Source organism: Perca flavescens, chromosome 20 (assembly GCF_004354835.1).
Source record: "Perca flavescens isolate YP-PL-M2 chromosome 20, PFLA_1.0, whole genome shotgun sequence".
Taxonomy (NCBI): Eukaryota; Metazoa; Chordata; class Actinopteri; order Perciformes; family Percidae; genus Perca; species Perca flavescens.
The window spans coordinates 18,206,980-18,225,117 of record NC_041350.1 but is presented as its reverse complement, the minus strand read 5'-3'; the positions used below and the strand labels follow the sequence as shown (position 1 = coordinate 18,225,117).

Genomic DNA, 18,138 nt, shown 5'->3' with positions numbered 1-18,138 from the left:
GTTGTCATTTACAGAGAAGGACTATTGACAGTCTGTTGTTGATTTCTTTTTTCTCTGCACTTGTTTTTCACTGTTTTACTTTGCTGGGAAAAAAGGTTCAATCTGGTTTACTTTGGTTCTTGTTTGTTCCTGTTTTTCTTTAGATTTTTCATTTGTTCATATCTCCCACGAGTGCTTTTCTTCCCGGTCGTGTCGACTTGTCTCCGTGTCCATCTCAATTTCTCTGCCTATCACTGTCTCCATTATGTTTGCTTACTGATAGCCTATACCCAAGTTAATGGTGTCTGGGGGCCTGTGTGGCAGCCTGTCCCTGTGATTTGTACAGTTTGAGCGTCTGCTGTGGTGGCAGGTCTATTGTTTCTTTCCTACTATTTGTTTGCCTGCCTCAGAAAATGGCACCCGCTTCTCAGAGCACTGTGTTGTGTTCCAAAGCTCTGAGACCACCTCGGGCCATTCCCCGCCTGTTTTTGTCGCGCCCCCCCCCCTTTTTTTTGTTGTTGTTGTTGTGTCTGGTAGCAGCAGCAATGCCTGCATGCGGGTAAGATAGTCGGCCTAACCAATCCAAAGATTTGACCTAATTTTTGAAGCAAAGCAATCAGTGGAACCATCGGCACGTGTCGCTCTGTGCTTCCTCGTCCATCCCCCTCCTCTGTCTCTGTCCGGCTCACACAGCTATACGGCAGCTCATCTCTCCAGCTCTCAAGCTGCTGGACTGGGTTAAAACACTAAACAGCTGCTGGTGGCCCAGCAGATGTGGGCTGTGAACCAGAAACCTACTATGCTGTCAGCTCCCATGTTTTGGACAGGGTTTGTGATGCTGTTTGTAAAATGCATTCTGCACATAAAGCAGCTGTTATTTTGTTTATTTACTCATTTACATATTCATGTTATTGAAGGGTATTCTAACAGCATATCTCCCATCAAACCCTAAAATACATTATATTTAAACACTATTCAACAAATAATTATGGAATGGCCATCATACCTACTCATATATCAGTAGGTAAGTGAACTTTTTTAAAACAGTTAAAGATGCCCATCCCTGTTTTCCTAGAGCAGAGTTCACGTCTTCAAATAGATGTTGTTTTGCCTGACCAACAGATATTTAATTTGTTTTAGCCATAACAGTGGATCATTATCAAATTGATAAGAATGTTGGTGTATAAACACCTCTACTATGGTGCATTATCCCCTTATATCTGCCAATACATTGAGTTTTGTTATTGACCGGTGCATCCCTATTCCTAAATGAAAACATTTCTATTTGTATGAGATTATTTTCATTAAAGAAAATTGATTTACTTTGAATGCTTTTATCAGAATTTCTACGATACCCATACAGAGCACCTCTATGTTCCCGTTAGAGTACGAAAGTTCAACATGCTTTAATTCACAAGGCAACTAATTACCGCAGTTGTCAGGATTTCAGTATGCAAACCCAAGTCCCTGAAAACTTTCAAACCTTAAAGTATTTTTCTTTAATCTTAAATATTCATTCAATCATATTCAAAGTTTGGAGAAAAAAGATTAGGTATTATTTATTAAACACTAAAAGGCTAAACAGCTAATCTCCTTTATTAGGACTGTGGGGGTGTAGTTTGGTGACGGTGGACTGGCAATATAAGCTAACAACCAACTACAACCAATCAGACTTTGATTCAAAATGTTGATAAATCCTGATTGGTGCTCAAAAGTACATGACATCACCCTTTTCCACCTGAGCCCCAACCACTTTAAACCAGTGAAAAGAGAACAGATGGACACAATTTCAGCAACTGAAATAACTAAAATGTTTCTAACTTTGGCAAAAACCTTGATCACGTAGTCACAATCACAGTCTGCAAGTCATTCAGGAATATTCAACATCCTACTTGTACGGTTGCATGTACACATTTCCCATGATGACATTGCTCGTTTTTGCTAATTAGGAGAAAAGAGTTACAGTCAGAGTTGGCATTTGGGAGTTTTCAAGCACTATTACTTAAAGCTTGATTGCCAGAAGTCATGTAAAACTTATCTGTCAAAAAGAAAAAATCTTCCAAATCATTTAACGCTGCAGCAGCCACACTCCCTCCCGCACATTTAATCCTGTCAGCTCGTCTGCAGAATTCAAACCACCAGATAAAACACATTTCGTGCTTTGAAGGAGTGTTGATCGAGGCTACTGTTTGTCATTTGCATTTGATGGCTGGTGTCTGCCCCTCAGTTATGTTGTTAATGCTGTCGTTTGCATCTGACAGAACCTCTCTCTTTCTGTATCTCTTTCTATTTTCACTTACCCTCTCACTACTTTTATTCCCTCTATGCCATCCTGCCTCCCTGGGCTTCTCTGTTCTCTCCTGCCCTTTCTTACCTACACTCTGTAGATCTGTCTCTCTGCCCTGTAGACACTCTTTTATCCTCGTATCCCTCTGTCTCCCCCTGGCTCCCTGTGCCTGTACTTGGCTGCATGCTTTAAAAATAGCTTGGCCTAGATTACAACAGCTGCATTGGCGCTGGCACCAGGGGTTGGTTTGACTGGGCCAAGAGAGGTTGCCCGGTGTAACAAGAGGTTAAAGATCATAGGGATAGTGCACCCGCTGCCTATCTGCATGCCTGCAGTGGCCAAGCTCCAGAGTTTGTTTTTATACTGTCATTCTGTCCATTCTTCTGCTGTCACATCACACACACACACACACAAATCTCATTTCACTGACTGTCTGTGAGAACTGTTGTCAGATTTCTGTGCATTTCTTTTGTGTGTTTGTGTGCGTGTGTGTGTGCGCGCGCGCGTGTTCAGTTTGAATTCACAGATGATGCAATTTCTTATCTGTCCTTGTGTTTGTGTTGCATTGTTTGCTTCGTCCATTAACATACTTGTGTGTTTGGGCATGCGTATATGAGCCCACCATGATCAACTGTCCTGATTTCCTCGCTGCTGCTCGTCTGCAGAGCTCCACTTCAGAATACAAATTCTTCTCGTCAGTGAGTCTGAGACACAGCTTCTCACCCTTTGAGCATCTCTGCTGCTGTCTCCTCCTCTTCTCATCTCTTATAAAGTGCATCATGCACATTAGAGACTCTGCAATACATGGTGTTCTACTATTCAACTGTGTATGCTGCATGTACAGTCTATTCATTTATTTTTTCACATGCACATGAAGAAACCAAGGTTAAAGAGCGAAGATTTCCATTTCCTTAAACTAACTATCTCCGTTGTAGTTTTATATGCATAATGCAACAACCTTTAAATCAATAGGAATAGGCAATTTGATGGTGGCTTTCACTCCATCCCTACAAATTGTGTTACAGTGTATAACTGAAACATCTGGGTTATCCTTGAAGGAATAGTATGACAGTAATTGTTGATATTAAAGTAAAACACCTACTGATACTGTTATTATCCGGTCTTACAAGGTGGCAGCATTTGAAAGGTGATGTTCATCTGCGTTTTGTAAGAAATGAGCAGTTGCTTTTCTTATTTGAAATGGATAGAAAATGTGATGTATTTTCCGACATGTCTTGAGTCTTGTTAGCTGACTGTGAGATATAGCAGAGCAAATTGTGAATGAGGAGAAGAGAATGAGAATTCAGAATGAGGAGGAGGAGGAGAGCAGCAGAATGAGGCCAGACAGGGAGAAAAAGTGCTCCATCATTCACAGCGATCCATCCTGCTTATCAGCAGTGACAAGAGCGATCAGAGAAGTGCTTTGATGACTGAATACACTTAAATATATATCCAGTGCCCTGTATTGTATGTCAGTGGCAAGTACTATACAGCGTTTTTTTTTTTTTTTGTTTTGTTTAGACATACCTCCACAGCCCTATTAGATGAGCTCAATCATTCATCATCACAATTTATATTGTTCATGTTTGCATTCGTACTACAAGCACATGGAATCGCAGAAGCTGCATGTTTTAATAATTTATCCATAGGTTTTAGCTACTGTAACTATTTCAACCATTTCTCCATCACTACTAGTTTTTCATGTATTTTCAATCACAGCAGGTGGTGTTCAGGTGTTATAACTGAAAGTGAATTTACCAGAAACACACTAATTTGTTATCAAAATCTATGGACATATTTTTCGGTAACTAAATCCTGTTTTTTTATATATATATTTTGTATTCGCCTAGCATCGCCACAATCTTTCCACGTATCCCATGACAACTGCAGTCCCCCTGGTTACAAGGAATCAAGGAATCTTATTACCGTGACTGTAAAGAATAAAACAGATTCACTCCAAGCAGATGAAGCAGCTGATGATGCAGTTCAGGCCCAGGCCAACACATTACAGTGTCTGATATGTGGCGTTTTTTGGCGTTTAGAGGCAGATTGTTCCAGACTGGGTGACTGACGCTGATGCTGTCTGGTGAAGGAATGTCACAGTCATCCTCACATATATCTCACTCATGTTCTCTGTCTGAACAGAGTAGACAATGCCTGACACACACAGACATAAATAGCCCTCACCGCCTACAGCCTTAACATTAATGGCTTATAGGGGACTTAGCTGTCTCGGCCGGCCGGGAAATTATTATTATGAAACGGAGGAAGGGAGAAAGATGGTCTGAGTGATGGAAAAAAAGATATGGTTTATTATGCAATGGCATAATGTCTGTGAGATTTACTTAATGATTGGTCTTCAGCTGAAGTGGAAACTTGTACTGTATCATCATAATTAAGAGAAAAAGGAGCTGTGGCAGCAGTCATACAGCTGTATACATCAGCTGCTATATTGTGACTGATACATTTTAATTAAATTTTTTTAATTTTATACTCTTTATTGATCTCCAGTGGGGGAATTACAAAAGAGCCAGTTAATCTCCAATCAACAGGTCAGCACTAAAAGTACAGTACACCTCACACAGTTTTCATATCTAACTCTTTCCAGGATCTACAAGGCATCTTCCCTGAAGACACTAATGGCGAAAATACATGTGTATATATGTTCTGTTAACAGCATGTAGGGAGACAACAGCTTTGGCACTGAACACAGCGTGACTGCCATATAACCATGTTGTTTGTCTGGTATCCGTAGGCCCATGAAGCCACATACCATGTCAACTGAAGGCAGCACTAACTCCGGAACATACAGCTGATGGGAATGGTTAGGTAATTATGCCTTGACAGGAAGAGAAAAAAAAAAAGTGCAGTACCATAGATGCCTTCACTAAGCATTGTATTTTTTGACGCACAGTGCTGTGGATGTCTGTCAGTGAGCCAGTAATTTGAGCCAATGATTTAATCAAAACCGTATTTTATGGTATATGTAGTAAAACAGCTTTTATATTATTATACTTTGATTACAAGGATAGTATCAGTAAACTATAGCTGCTTGCGTGCTGCTTGTAATGTTGCTGGTACATGAGTGATTACACAATTACAAGAACACCTGTACAGTGGAATGCAGTGGTTTCCAACCTTTTGTTTCTTGTGACCCCTAATACCAAAGCAACTTCTACTTGCAATCCTAACTGTTACCTGCTTGACGGAGAAGTTAAAGGTGCAGTAGGTAAGCCTTCTAAAACTAACTTTCTGTCATATTTGCTGAACTGACCCCTATGTTCGAGTAGAACTACATGAAGCAGGTAATAAAAATAAAAAAATCTACAGCCTGTAGTGTGATTTTCAAAAATCCACAGCTCCCTGTTCAGATGCACCAATAACGGCGAGGCGGGGCTTAGGAGAACATTTTGGGCTTTAGCGGAAAGGGGGGAGGGACTGAGAAGTTGTCAATGTTCACATTTTTTGTTTAAGTCCTGGATCTTCACAATCCTACCTACGGCACCTTTAATGTCACATTGCTACGAGGTGGTATCGGGTGTGATAGTATCATAGACTGTATTAACAGTCCATGGATAGTATCTGAGTAATTTTATGACTACAAGTACGAGTACTTGACCGATACCCGATACTGGCATCGGTGCATCCCTAATATTTATATATATGTCTATGGTTGGGCCGACGGGGAGCGTCCGTCGCCCTAGTTTTTGCAGTGTGTCCCGTACAAGGGTCGACTAATGCCAGTGGTGCTCAACTTTGGCGAGAGAACGGATGACAGCCCAGGAGATGGAGAAGCGAGTTTGCCATCTCCTGACGTTTTCTGTCGTCCCGGCGGGTAGTGAGGAAGACGGACCGTAGGCTCTGCACTGCCGCCGGCTGATTCGGTCAAACACTGTTTTTTTGTGTGGGTCAAAGCAACGGTTTGTATATATTCGGTTTCCCTCCCGGTTTTTGAATGACAAATAGATTACCGCCGCCTGCTGGCGTGTAGAGTTATTTCCTCTCACGCAGGCGCACATCGTATGTGATAGTTGCCGTTGACTGCAGTCTTTGCGTTGTGTTCAAACTTTTTGACCAAGACACAGGCGACGTCAGGGGACGTAAGGCCACGCCACAATCAGCCTTTGTTGCTATCAGTTCTTTTATTTTTTGAACGTCTGCCTAGTGTGTCTTTAACTAAAACATCAGTGTTTCACAAAAAAAGCAAAGATTAGAGAAAAGCTTGAAAAATGAACATGCTAATTAGAGATGCACGGTGACCGGAATTGGCTGATTTTCATGTCATCGGCCATGACCGGCGACCTGCCGGTCAGTCTGACAGCACCACATTAATGCCGGTCAAATTCACTTGGGCACCCCATGATTAACATTGCGCAACATCAGCACCGCACGTGCATATGCAGGGTTTCCGCTGTATGCATGTAGCAGCGGCGCACTAGCGCTCAATCAGCTGTTTATGAAATGTCATAAAGTCGTAATTATACACGGCTCTGTAGAGCCGTCTGCTCTGAAATCCGGCGAACAGTCAGCCGCTCTCTCTCTCCCCTCTGAGGCTGAAAAACTGGAACATGAAATCCGCACTCACGCGGGTCCGTGAATTGTGACAGCTACAGTTTATTGGAAAATAGCGTTGGGCACCCTGACTTTGATGAATTTACTGTTTATCAGACCCCAGATGAGACAAGAAGCTAACGTTAGCAAACGCTGTGGTCCCTCTGCCTCTGACACCCCGCTGGCCACTGTAGGAGACGCTGTGTTAAAAAATAAAAATAAATACAACAAATAAATAAAAAGAGACGCTATATTCCTCCGACATGCTGTATTAACATTACTGTTTAAAACGCTTTCCAGGTTAGTGGGGATGCATGTGTGTGTTTTGAGAAATATCTTTATACTGCATTAAGGCTATATTTATTTTATTTTTATTTGTTATTTATATATTATTTTATTGCCATTACCTGTTTTCCCTGTTTTCATACATACAGAAGTTTAGTAAATATATCACATTTTTTTTGTTGGATATTGGATGTGAAAAGAAGGAAATGGTTCTTCCATAACATTGAACTTTAAATGTGTGTTAATTTCCCACACCAGAAGTAATTTATAGTTCTATTTTATAGCGATCGATTATTTGTTCAAAAAATGTTCAATGTTCTATGCAAAATGTTAAATTTCCTATTAAAGAAAAGATAGAAAATAAATATTTGTGTGTGCTGTAAAGTGGTTAGAAATAATTAAATCGGAATCGGCTAAAATCGGTATCATCAAACTCAATGAAAAATCCGAAATCGGAATCGGTCTAGAAAATTGTAATCGGTGCATCTCTAATGCTAATACAATTAGTCAATTATTCAATCAACAGAAAATTAATCACCAACTACTTTGTTCATCAATTGTTTATTTATTTATATACAAATATGAAACATTTTCAGTTTCTCAAACTTGAAGATTTGCTTCTGTTGTTTTATATCTTTGTAAACTGAATATTTTTGTCATTTTGGACTATAAGTACGACATAAAGTGTATTTAAGTCACCTTGGACTCTTTGTGATTTGGATTTTTCAGTTTTCTGATATTTAATAGTCTGAAAAATGAACTGAGTAGTTGAAAAATAATTGACAGATGACTTCATGAGAATAATCTTTGGCTGCAGCTTTACATAGATATGACCTTGTAATGTTCAGTTTTTGATGTGACTGTTGGATATACAGTGATGATGATTCTTGAAACTATAGGCCTACATGTTGTATACCTTTGCATTATTTTGTCCACGTTATCACTACAAACAAGGCCCACAACATTGCCTCCACACTTCTCTTGACACATATTTGCTTTTACATAAGACTTGAACGACTGTATTATATAGCCTAGATGTTCCTTGTATTATATCCACAGCATCATTTGAGGAATATACAATGAGGAAAATAAGTATTTGAACACCCTGCTATTTTGCAAGTTCTCCCACTTGGAAATCATGGAGGGGTCTGAAATTGTCATCGTAGGTGCATGTCCACTGTGAGAGACATAATCTAAAAATAAATAAATCCAGAAATCACAATATATGATTTTTTAACTATTTATTTGTATGATACAGCTGCAAATAAGTATTTGAACACCTGTCTATCAGCTAGAATTCTGACCCTCAAAGACCTGTTAGTCTGCCTTTAAAATGTCCACCTCCACTCCATTTATTATCCTAAATTAGATGCACCTGTTTTTGGTCATTAGCTGCATAAAGACACCTGGCCACCCCATACAATCAGTAAGAATCCAACTACTAACATGGCCAAGACCAAAGAGCTGTCCAAAGACACTAGAGACAAAATTGTACACCTCCACAAGGCTGGAAAGGGCTATGGGGAAATTGCCAAGCAGCTTGGTGAAAAAAGGTCCACTGTTGGAGCAATCATTAGAAAATGAAAGAAGCTAAACATGACCTTCAATCTCCCTCGGACTGGGGCTCCATGCAAGATCTCACCTCGTGGGGTCTCAATGATCCTAAGAAAGGGGAGAAATCAGCCCAGAACTACACGGGAGGAGCTGATCAATGACCTGAAAAGAGCTGGGACCACCGTTTCCAAGGTTACTGTTGGTAATACACTAAGACGTCATGGTTTGAAATCACGCATGGCACGGAAGGTTCCCCTGCTTAAACCAGCACATGTCAAGGCCCGTCTTAAGTTTGCCAATGACCATTTGGATGATCCAGAGGAGTCATGGGAGAAAGTCATGTGGTCAGATGAGACCAAAATAGAACTTTTTGGTCATAATTCCACTAACCGTGTTTGGAGGAAGAAGAATGATGAGTACCATCCCAAGAACACCATCCCTACTGTGAAGCATGGGGGTGGTAACATCATGCTTTGGGGGTGTTTTTCTGCACATGGGACAGGGCGACTGCACTGTATTAAGGAGAGGATGACCGGGGCCATGTATTGCGAGATTTCGGGGAACAACCTCCTTCCCTCAGTTAGAGCATTGAAGATGGGTCGAGGCTGGGTCTTCCAACATGACAATGACCCGAAGCACACAGCCAGGATAACCAAGGAGTGGCTCTGTAAGAAGCATATCAAGGTTCTGGCGTGGCCTAGCCAGTCTCCAGAACTAAACCCAATAGAGAATCTTTGGAGGGAGCTCAAACTCCGTGTTTCTCAGCGACAGCCCAGAAACCTGACTGATCTAGAGAAGATCTGTGTGGAGGAGTGGGCCAAAATCCCTCCTTCAATGGTGCAAACCTGATGAAAAACTACAGGAAACGTTTGACCTCTGTACTTGCAAACAAAGGCTACTGTACCAAATATTAACATTGATTTTCTCAGGTGTTCAAATACTTATTTGCAGCTGTATCATACAAATAAATAGTTAAAAAATCATATTGTGATTTCTGGATTTTTTTTTTTTTTTTTAGATTATGTCTCTCACAGTGGACATGATTTCTAAGTGGGAGAACTTGCAAAATAGCAGGGTGTTCAAATACTTATTTTCCTCACTGTAGCAGGCATTTCTGTTGAAATGCATAGGGCTAGTCAGGTGAATTTTTCAAAACGGTTATGACACATATTTTTCTCCAGCAGCTCGTTGAACATAAAACATAGACGAAAATACAAGAAAAGGCGGAATAAACCGGACTGTGAATTCTGCAGTGCCCCCTGCACGGTTCGTCAAGCGTTGTAGTGGCGTAAAACACGACGAACGTGAGATGGCAATGACGTCAATGTGGAGCCAGAGGGGAGGGCAGGAAAGAGAGAGAGAGAGAGAGAGAGAGAGAGAGAGAGAGAGTTTGTGCGGCTGCTGCAGCATCACTCGGCAGCGCGTCAGTGCAGTGAGGAGTCCAGCAGCAACTCTTTCAGCTGATAAAACCGACCACCACAGTCCTCAGGACTTAACCTCGAGTTTCTGGAGGAAGAACACGTAAAGATTATTTCGACCTGCTGCTAGAGAGGAAGGAGAAAGACTTTTACTCCGTTTCGGTTTTTTTCCCCAACCACAAAAGGGAATGCCATCGATAAATATGAAACTGGAGATGGTGACCATCATCGCCTGTGAAGTAGACACCGAGGTGTTTACATCAGACAAAATGCAGGTACGGTTTTCATAAAAACAACGCCCGTTGCAACTAATCATCACGTACGGTTGTGCCCTTGTGGTGTGTTTGTGCAGCAGTTTGCTCAAGACCGACTGCATACTGCCCTATAGAAGCGCATGCATGTCTTGGTGACGTTAAATGCAGCCCTGTCTCTTAGACAAGGATTTTTATCAATGGGAGCCGCAGCTCGCCAAGACTCGCGCCGCGCGCACGGAACGGTTGATTGACGCTTGATGAATTGCAGAAATGGGTAGACATGGCAAGAATGGGACACGGATCTTTTACGCAAATAAAAAAAAACGCGATGCATCAATTTTTGTATTGTGCAAGTTTTGGAGCGTGAGGCATGATGCGCAAGTTGAATGGGAGGGTGGGATGGATTGAATTGTCCATGCAAGGCACATGCAGGAAAAGAAGTGAGGCAGTTTTAGACGCAGTGGCGGACAGACCCGCTCACCCCCCCACCCCCCCTCTTTATCTATGGTCCTCCTCATGCCGGTAGCATTGCAGGTACATGAGGTTAGGTGGGATACCGAAAACATAATAATCCAGTAAGAACATTCAAAGAAACATTATACACAATATTTAACACATTAATCCTAAAATATTATAAATAATCCAACCATGATAGCCTGAGCGTTGTGATTGGTGCCGTAATGAATTAATATGCAGTGTACATAATGTGACTTTTTTCCTATAAATGGACTTAACTCAAAGTCCATTTAGGTCACTTTAAACTCAGTATTGAATAACCTGAACACTCCCTACAGTCATATTTTATTGACTTGTCCTAAGGGCAGGTTCAGGTAGCCTGTCAGTCACAGAAAAGGAAAGTAGTTGCACTTAAATGTGTTCAAAGTAAGCCTAGGGACCCCACCTTTGGTACTGCAACGTGCCAGGTTTGGGTCTTAAAAGGCCACACAGATGGTCTGCCAAAGCTTGGCTCACCCACTAAACCCTTTGAAAATTCTATGTCAGAATATATTCCCTCACCTGCTGGCTGCTCGTCTGATTTGACGTATCAACAAAGAGACAGAAAAAGAGACGCAGGAAGGGAGCAAGAACAAAAGCAAGAACAAAAGCAAGCTACAGCGCAGCTCGGACATGTATTCGGAGAGACACACATATAATTCATCACAGGCAGCCAGTGTATAGGTGTTCCTTAGTGCTCTGGTGTGGTGAAGGCTGAATTCAGCTATTTCTTGCATCCAATAGCAGCAGTTGCAGGTTTTAAGCACCCAGTCACCCCACCCTCATCCCCATAGCACCTTGGTCAGCCATATTTTATCACTTTTTGCAACTCAGTGCATTGCAAACCTTATAGCTACCCAGGGGGATATGTGTGTCTTTGTGAAATATGTCTTTTGTCTGTCATGAATTGCACGAAGAAATGGCATGTAATTGTAATTTGATGTTACTGGCAAATATTACATGCACATAACAAACAATGCATTTCAGCCTGTGACCCAACCCTGTGGTCTGCCTTGCCCCAGCGAGGCCAGGCAGCTGCTGTGTTTGGTTCCAATTCTTATTACACTTTCTAACCACTGCAGACCAGCCACGGCGACAGACACAATTGTGTCACCCTGCAGTTGTCCTGTAATTATGGGATAGCAGTCATAATCTTTAAGATTTCCCAGGGACTCTGGTTGAAAAAAACAAACAGCTGTGTGTGAAACCTGTGTATGAGGTGTTGATTGTGCAGAGTTTCTTCTGTATACAACTGATGATACTCCTGATCATCATGACATATTTTGAATGTCTCTTCCCTTGCAGCACAGGACTTGTGCTATCGTGTTGCAAGGGGAGACTCGGATCACACATCATTTATTTCTTTGTGATTTACTTTCTAATTTACTCTACAGCGCTCTGAGATCAGCCATCCTCCCCAGAGAGGCTTGACACAGCCACGGGCAGGACAGTCTGATCAGAACCCATAAAGCTTCCTGTCAAGCAGCTCTTGTAAGCCCACCTCTCCCAGACTCACCCAAAGAAAAGGGGCTCTGTGCACAAATAAATGAGCAGACATAGGGCTGACTTTCCAATGGCACAAAGAACACCAGTAATCCTGGTTTCTGGCACAAAGAGAGTGATGGAGAGCACCGGGGAAGAGGGCAGATTAATAAAGCAGGCCACGTGGGAAGCAGCCTCTGATTGAGCTCACCTCCCTCTCATCCTGCTCTTGTTTTTATTATCATCCAACAAGATCTGAGCCTGTCTGAGGCCCCTGTTTTCATTAATATCTCCAAATCTGAAAATGAAAAACAATAATCTCAAGGCTCCTGTTTTTTTTTTTTTTTTTTTTGCAAAGAACTTGAGGTGAACTAATATATGGATTGCTGCTATTTATAGACACTTCACGGAACAATTAGGCAATGGCAGTGGTGCTTGAATGGGCAACGTGAAGAAAATAAGTGAATGGTGGGTTTTTAATTAGAGAAGATGCTGTGCAACTGGCTGTGGTGTTTTGGAGCAATTGTTTTGACATGGTTGATATGTCTTGCCTTGGCTCCATCCCAGCTGGTTACATCATTAATGAGCCAAACACAGAGGCTGTGGACAAAGCAGGTTGTTGTTGCAAAAAGGCAGAGCTGGTGGTACAGTAGGCTTTCATACCAAAGTGCTTTCTATCAATTTTGGGGAAAACAAAAGGACTATTGTTGCAGTGAGGTGCACCAAGGCCAGAGCTGTGGGCAGACGCTGTAGTATGTGTATGTTCGTCACAACACTATCATTACCTGGAAAATGTAGCAGCATCAGCAGATAATAGCACAGGACACATAGTGAAGGTCATAGCACGTTGGCAGGCAGTGAGTGTATTACAGAACACAGAGCGTGACGCAAGCCTTTACACTTACCTTGCATGCTTGATTTGATGCTGGCGTTTAGATGTAATTTATTTATTTATTCACTTTGCCCATTTATTTGCTCTTTTTATACATGTATGAATAATTACTCAGCCCGTCAACATGCTCTTTCTCTTGATAAGTGCCTCTCTGGCTGCAGTCTGTCACTGAATTAAATGGGTTATAGTTAGGAAGCATTGGGAGAACACAGGATTTTGACATTAGGACCCATTCACACTCTATTATAGAGAAACATGTTATATAAAACACTACAGAGACTGCATTGCAAGCCACAAAGGACAGCTGTTTTCAACTTCAGCCTGCTCTCCCACACACAGACGACTGTAGTAACACTGACACAGTCACACACTCCAACCACAACAGTGAGTCAGCGGACGCGCAGACCTATAAACACCTCTGTCAGCAAACACGCACAACTCCTCGCCGAGGACGCCTGGAGAAGTTTCCGTCCACCTGGGTCACTTTCCATTTGTCCTCCTGTCTGTCTGCCTGTCTGTCTATTATCTGTCCCTTGTGTCATATGTCCGTTCTCAGGCTTTATCGTACCAAAAGTTATGCTTGTTATGAGGAAGGAGGAGAGATTTGATAACTACTGTAATCTGCTATTTGTAGTTGTAGGGATTTAGCTCACGTCTGTGATGTTTTCATTTTTTCCCAATGTCTTTTTTGATACACACCCTTACATAACGTGCTGTCACTCCCTTTAATTCGTTCGCGGTTATTTTGAGCCTCTAAACAACTAGTTTTGCATTGCCAGCGACGGTGCCCTTGCAAAATACTGTAGATAGCGGAGATAGCGGAAGGGGAGGGAGTCAGGCTTTATCCCAGCATCGTACTGTATATCCAGTAAGCCAGACTACTGAGCAACAAATGAAGTGACAGAACAATGTATCATTGTGTAATTTTATAATATACATATATAATATAATTTCATTTAATTTATTAAATGTGGAATATGTCACACTATTTCTGTGTAGACTAAATTAATGGCTTTGTTGAGGGTACATTTTAAATGAATGGATATCATTTTTTATGGATCTGCAGATTGTTTTCTCGATTAATCGTTTGGTTTATAAATATTGTGGAAAATGCCCATTACAATTTCCATGATGAGGCCATGATGAAGTCTTAAAATTTTTTGTCCAACCAAACATCTAAAACCAAAGGATATTCAGTTTATAATCACATAAGAAAAGACAAAGAAAAGCAGAAAATTCTCACAAAGATTATATTTGCCAATTTCTTTTCTCAAGAAGGACTAATCCAATAATCGTCAAATCGTTTCAGCTCCAGAGCAGACATTGCTCATATTATCTACATTAGAATCAAGTTGAAGTATCATTCTAGGCAAGTCCTTGACAGATGTTTTACCTGTCTCAATTGACTGACTTGATCTGCTATTAATAATCGTTGGCCATTTGGTTAGAAGTCTATATCCACGACGTTCCACTTCCAGGATTGCTCCGTTGTCTCCAGAAATTCCGCCGGATGTCACTCTTTTCGGCCAGATGTCCAGTACCTTCAGCTTCCTTTGTGTTGGAATTTTAAACTCTGGTGGATTTATGAGGACTATGGTTAACTGCTCCTCAGATCTCTGCAGGGTAAATCGAGACAGCTAGCTAGACTATCTGTCCAATCTGAGTTTTCTGTTGCACGACTAAAACAATCTTTGAACGTACACATGTTCCATCAAACAAGCTCCTTCCCGAGGCTATTTTGCCGTGGCGCCAAAACTCCTTCTGTCTCGCATTGCCAGACCTTCCCCCTTCAGACCGTCCACACAACATTCCGGACGGTCTGAAGGGGGAAGGTCTGGCAATGCGAGACTATTTGGTTAGTAACCAAATTTTTCTTGTTTTCAATTGTTTTATTATTTAGAGAAAGGACACCGAAAGACCTCTCACTCCTTACTCATTAAACATGACAACACATTTTAAGATGATCCAGGCCCAGCATTTCAAAACACTGCTGTGATGCAGTTTTCACCAGTTGTTGAGGTGAAGGCAAGAGGCAGAGGAGCAGAGGCAGGACAGACAGGATGGATGTTGACGGTGAATATATCATGTTCTGTGCTGGTAGGAAACCAGATCTGCGTCTTGGCAAGGTTGATCGATCCTATGCCAGAGCGGTGGGCTCAGGTGTGCCTGCTCCCCCAGTCCGGGCACACGGCAGGTAGAGATGGGCAGCTCACATTGACCTGAAACCTTAGAGAAGTGCTGGGGCTCAGGTGTCAGCTAAAGGTTAGCTCTGCGTCCGTTAGGGTGACGTAGAACAAAGGACGGTCTCCTGGGTGGGGTGTCCGGTTACAATGTGTCCAAGACGACACGGCTATGAATTGATGAGATTAGACGCAAAGAAAAAGCCCTCGCAATGGAATGTAGAGGCAATTTACTCCCCAAGATGGAAGATGGGGAAACAGCGTCATACAATCATTGGCCTATGTTATTAAAATTACGAGTAGAACATAATTTTCCTGTCAGAATTTCCAATACAATTTCCAGTCCAACACAAACAGCTCTGGAAAGACAAGGTAGTTTTAGTGCTTAAAATAGCAGTGCCTTTAGAAGAATACAGTTGGGCTTCAGACCATTGTGTCTACAGCATACTGCAGGCTAAAGGCAAACTTTATTCATGTTGTTTCAACCAGAGTGTTTCTTTTTTAGGAGCATAAAAGGGCTGAAGCAATAAGTCACTAAGTCAATTCACAGAAAATTAATAGACTACAATTTTGATGATTCATTATTATTTATCAAGCAGAATTACTGAAAAACATGATCATTTTCAGATATTATCTCAGTTTTATATAATTGTAAATTGAATATCATTACGTTTTGGATTATTATTGGTTAGACAGAACAACAGTAATAAAAAAAAACTTTTGTTTCTGAAGTAGTGAAGAAGATCTATATCTACCTAGATTTAACCCGAGTATTCAGATCTTTGGCAATGCCACAGCAATACAGTCCAGCATTGAAAATTGTACTTGTTCAACTACATTTTACACTTGTCTTTTTCGTCAACGATATCACATGCTGACATTGCCACAGTCAGCATATTGACAGCGGTGTAGTCTTGTCTCGTCATTATTATCGTTAACGAATTTAACACTTCAGCAGAGGTGTTCATTAAATGTTTCCAAACAGGCTTAGTGGCTTGACGGTTAAACGTTGAAGTATGGATTTATTGTGTGGGTATTTTGCCAACAGTAATGTTATTAGTTAGCAGCACACTAAATTAACAGACCCCGGATGAGTCTGATGAAAACTACTGTCTTTGCCCGGTCAGCTCCGAGTTAGTCTCGCATAGCCAGACCCATCTGCACAGTGCTGCGGAGGAAACTGAGAGATTAAGTTATGTTCTGCCTCTGTTTAGAAGTGGTGAATATACAGCTCACAGCAACTTAATATGATATAGTGTCTGGCTTTTGTTTGATATTTAGTGTCTGTAAAATGGCTTTTTATTAAGTTTCCTCTTAGCGAAATGCTCTAAGTGAATTAAGAGCCAGCGTTATGGTAGCGCCTTTTTTTCCCCAACCTTTTTTCAACACAACAGTTGCGATGTTCCTGTCAGCTATCCAGTCATGCTCCAGGAAAGTAATAATCTTGGTTAAAACAACCTGATTTAATGCAACTTCAGTTGAATGTCCTCCCTATATTCGTCAATGACATGCACGCACACAGTAATCGGCATAGGCTACTACACACTTGCCAACATTTGTTATGTAAACATACATAACCCATTGCTATTATTAACCTATGTGTGTTAATTGTATAGCCCACTTACCATAGTAAATCAAAATTGGAATGTTTCCAAAATTCCCCAGCTAAATTTTCCATGGAAAGTTTCCAGAAATTTACCGGAAAATCTCCACCCCTTTGCAACCCTATCCAGCGATAATGTAAAGTTGGAAGCAGCAAAAAGTGTACCGCAGTCAAAGCCGGTAAACCTCCCCGCCTCCCCCGTCTGGATGTCAATTTTTTCCTCAACCTTTTATTGTTCGGCCGTATAGTTTTTTCACAGTTTTTTAATATCCAATGCTGTCCAAACTGATCCAAATACTCCAAACCCCAAGTTCATTGGGTCATTGAAGTAGATTTGATGAACAATTCATGAGATATTTCAAAGACAGACCACACACACACACACACACACACACAAACACACACACACAGAGGCTTCCCGATTTATTAGATAGATAATGTGGCTAGAAACTAAAGCTTTGAAAATAAATGCAGTGCCGCAAAATAGGGCTGGGCGATGTGGAGAAAACCAAATATGACATTATGTTTTTTTTTACTGTAATGCAGCCTGTAAAACCAGGAAAAGACAACATTTATGCCATTATATTATGATATATATCGTGATATATCTCATATCACGATCTTGATATATTTCTCAGCCCTATCATAAAATGAACAATATTTCCTTCTGAAATGCAGTGTAGGAGAAGTATTAAAATAACAGAAAATGGAAATACTCCAGTAAAGTACAAGAACCTCAAAATTGTCCTTCACTTTCCATCACGTTCGATACTGAAATCTGCCCTGCATTGCACTTTGCCAGCTGTGCAGCCATGCTCCTAGCTTTGCTTCAGTAATGCTTGATCATCAGCTGGGTACTGTGATGTACCGATTGGCAACAGACAGATAGGAAAGAGGGCAAAATGCAACAGAGCAGTAGGACGAGACGGTCGTGAAAGAGCTCATCTGTCCATATGCTGTGGTGGCCTAAGGTAGAAGCTGCAGCATCTCTTAGAAACCTTATGTAATGTTGTGTAACGCTTTGGATTTCTGTTGCCTTTAAAAGTGTGTGAATCTGCATGGCAGACCATGTGGACACACATGTTAATTGTGTGTGTTTGTGTGTGTGTGTGTGTGTGTGTGTGTGTGTGTAACCGAGGCATAAGTGCTGCTGACTAG

General features: G+C 41.4%; 1 protein-coding gene across 3 annotated transcripts in view; it reads left to right on the top strand.

Moving 5' to 3' along the window:
* rcan3 (regulator of calcineurin 3) overlaps window positions 1-18,138 on the top strand; it is a 47,904-nt gene that overhangs the window by 11,879 nt on the left and 17,887 nt on the right. Inside the window, exon 1 of one of the 3 annotated variants that reach the window (XM_028565738.1) lies at window positions 10,059-10,349. The exons of the other annotated variants lie outside the window; for them this stretch is intronic. Within the exon in view, the coding sequence (XP_028421539.1) occupies window positions 10,263-10,349 (87 nt within the window). The 5' untranslated portion in view covers window positions 10,059-10,262. Of the gene's footprint in view, window positions 1-10,058; window positions 10,350-18,138 lie in introns of those variants that run through there. 3 annotated transcript variants of the gene reach the window in all.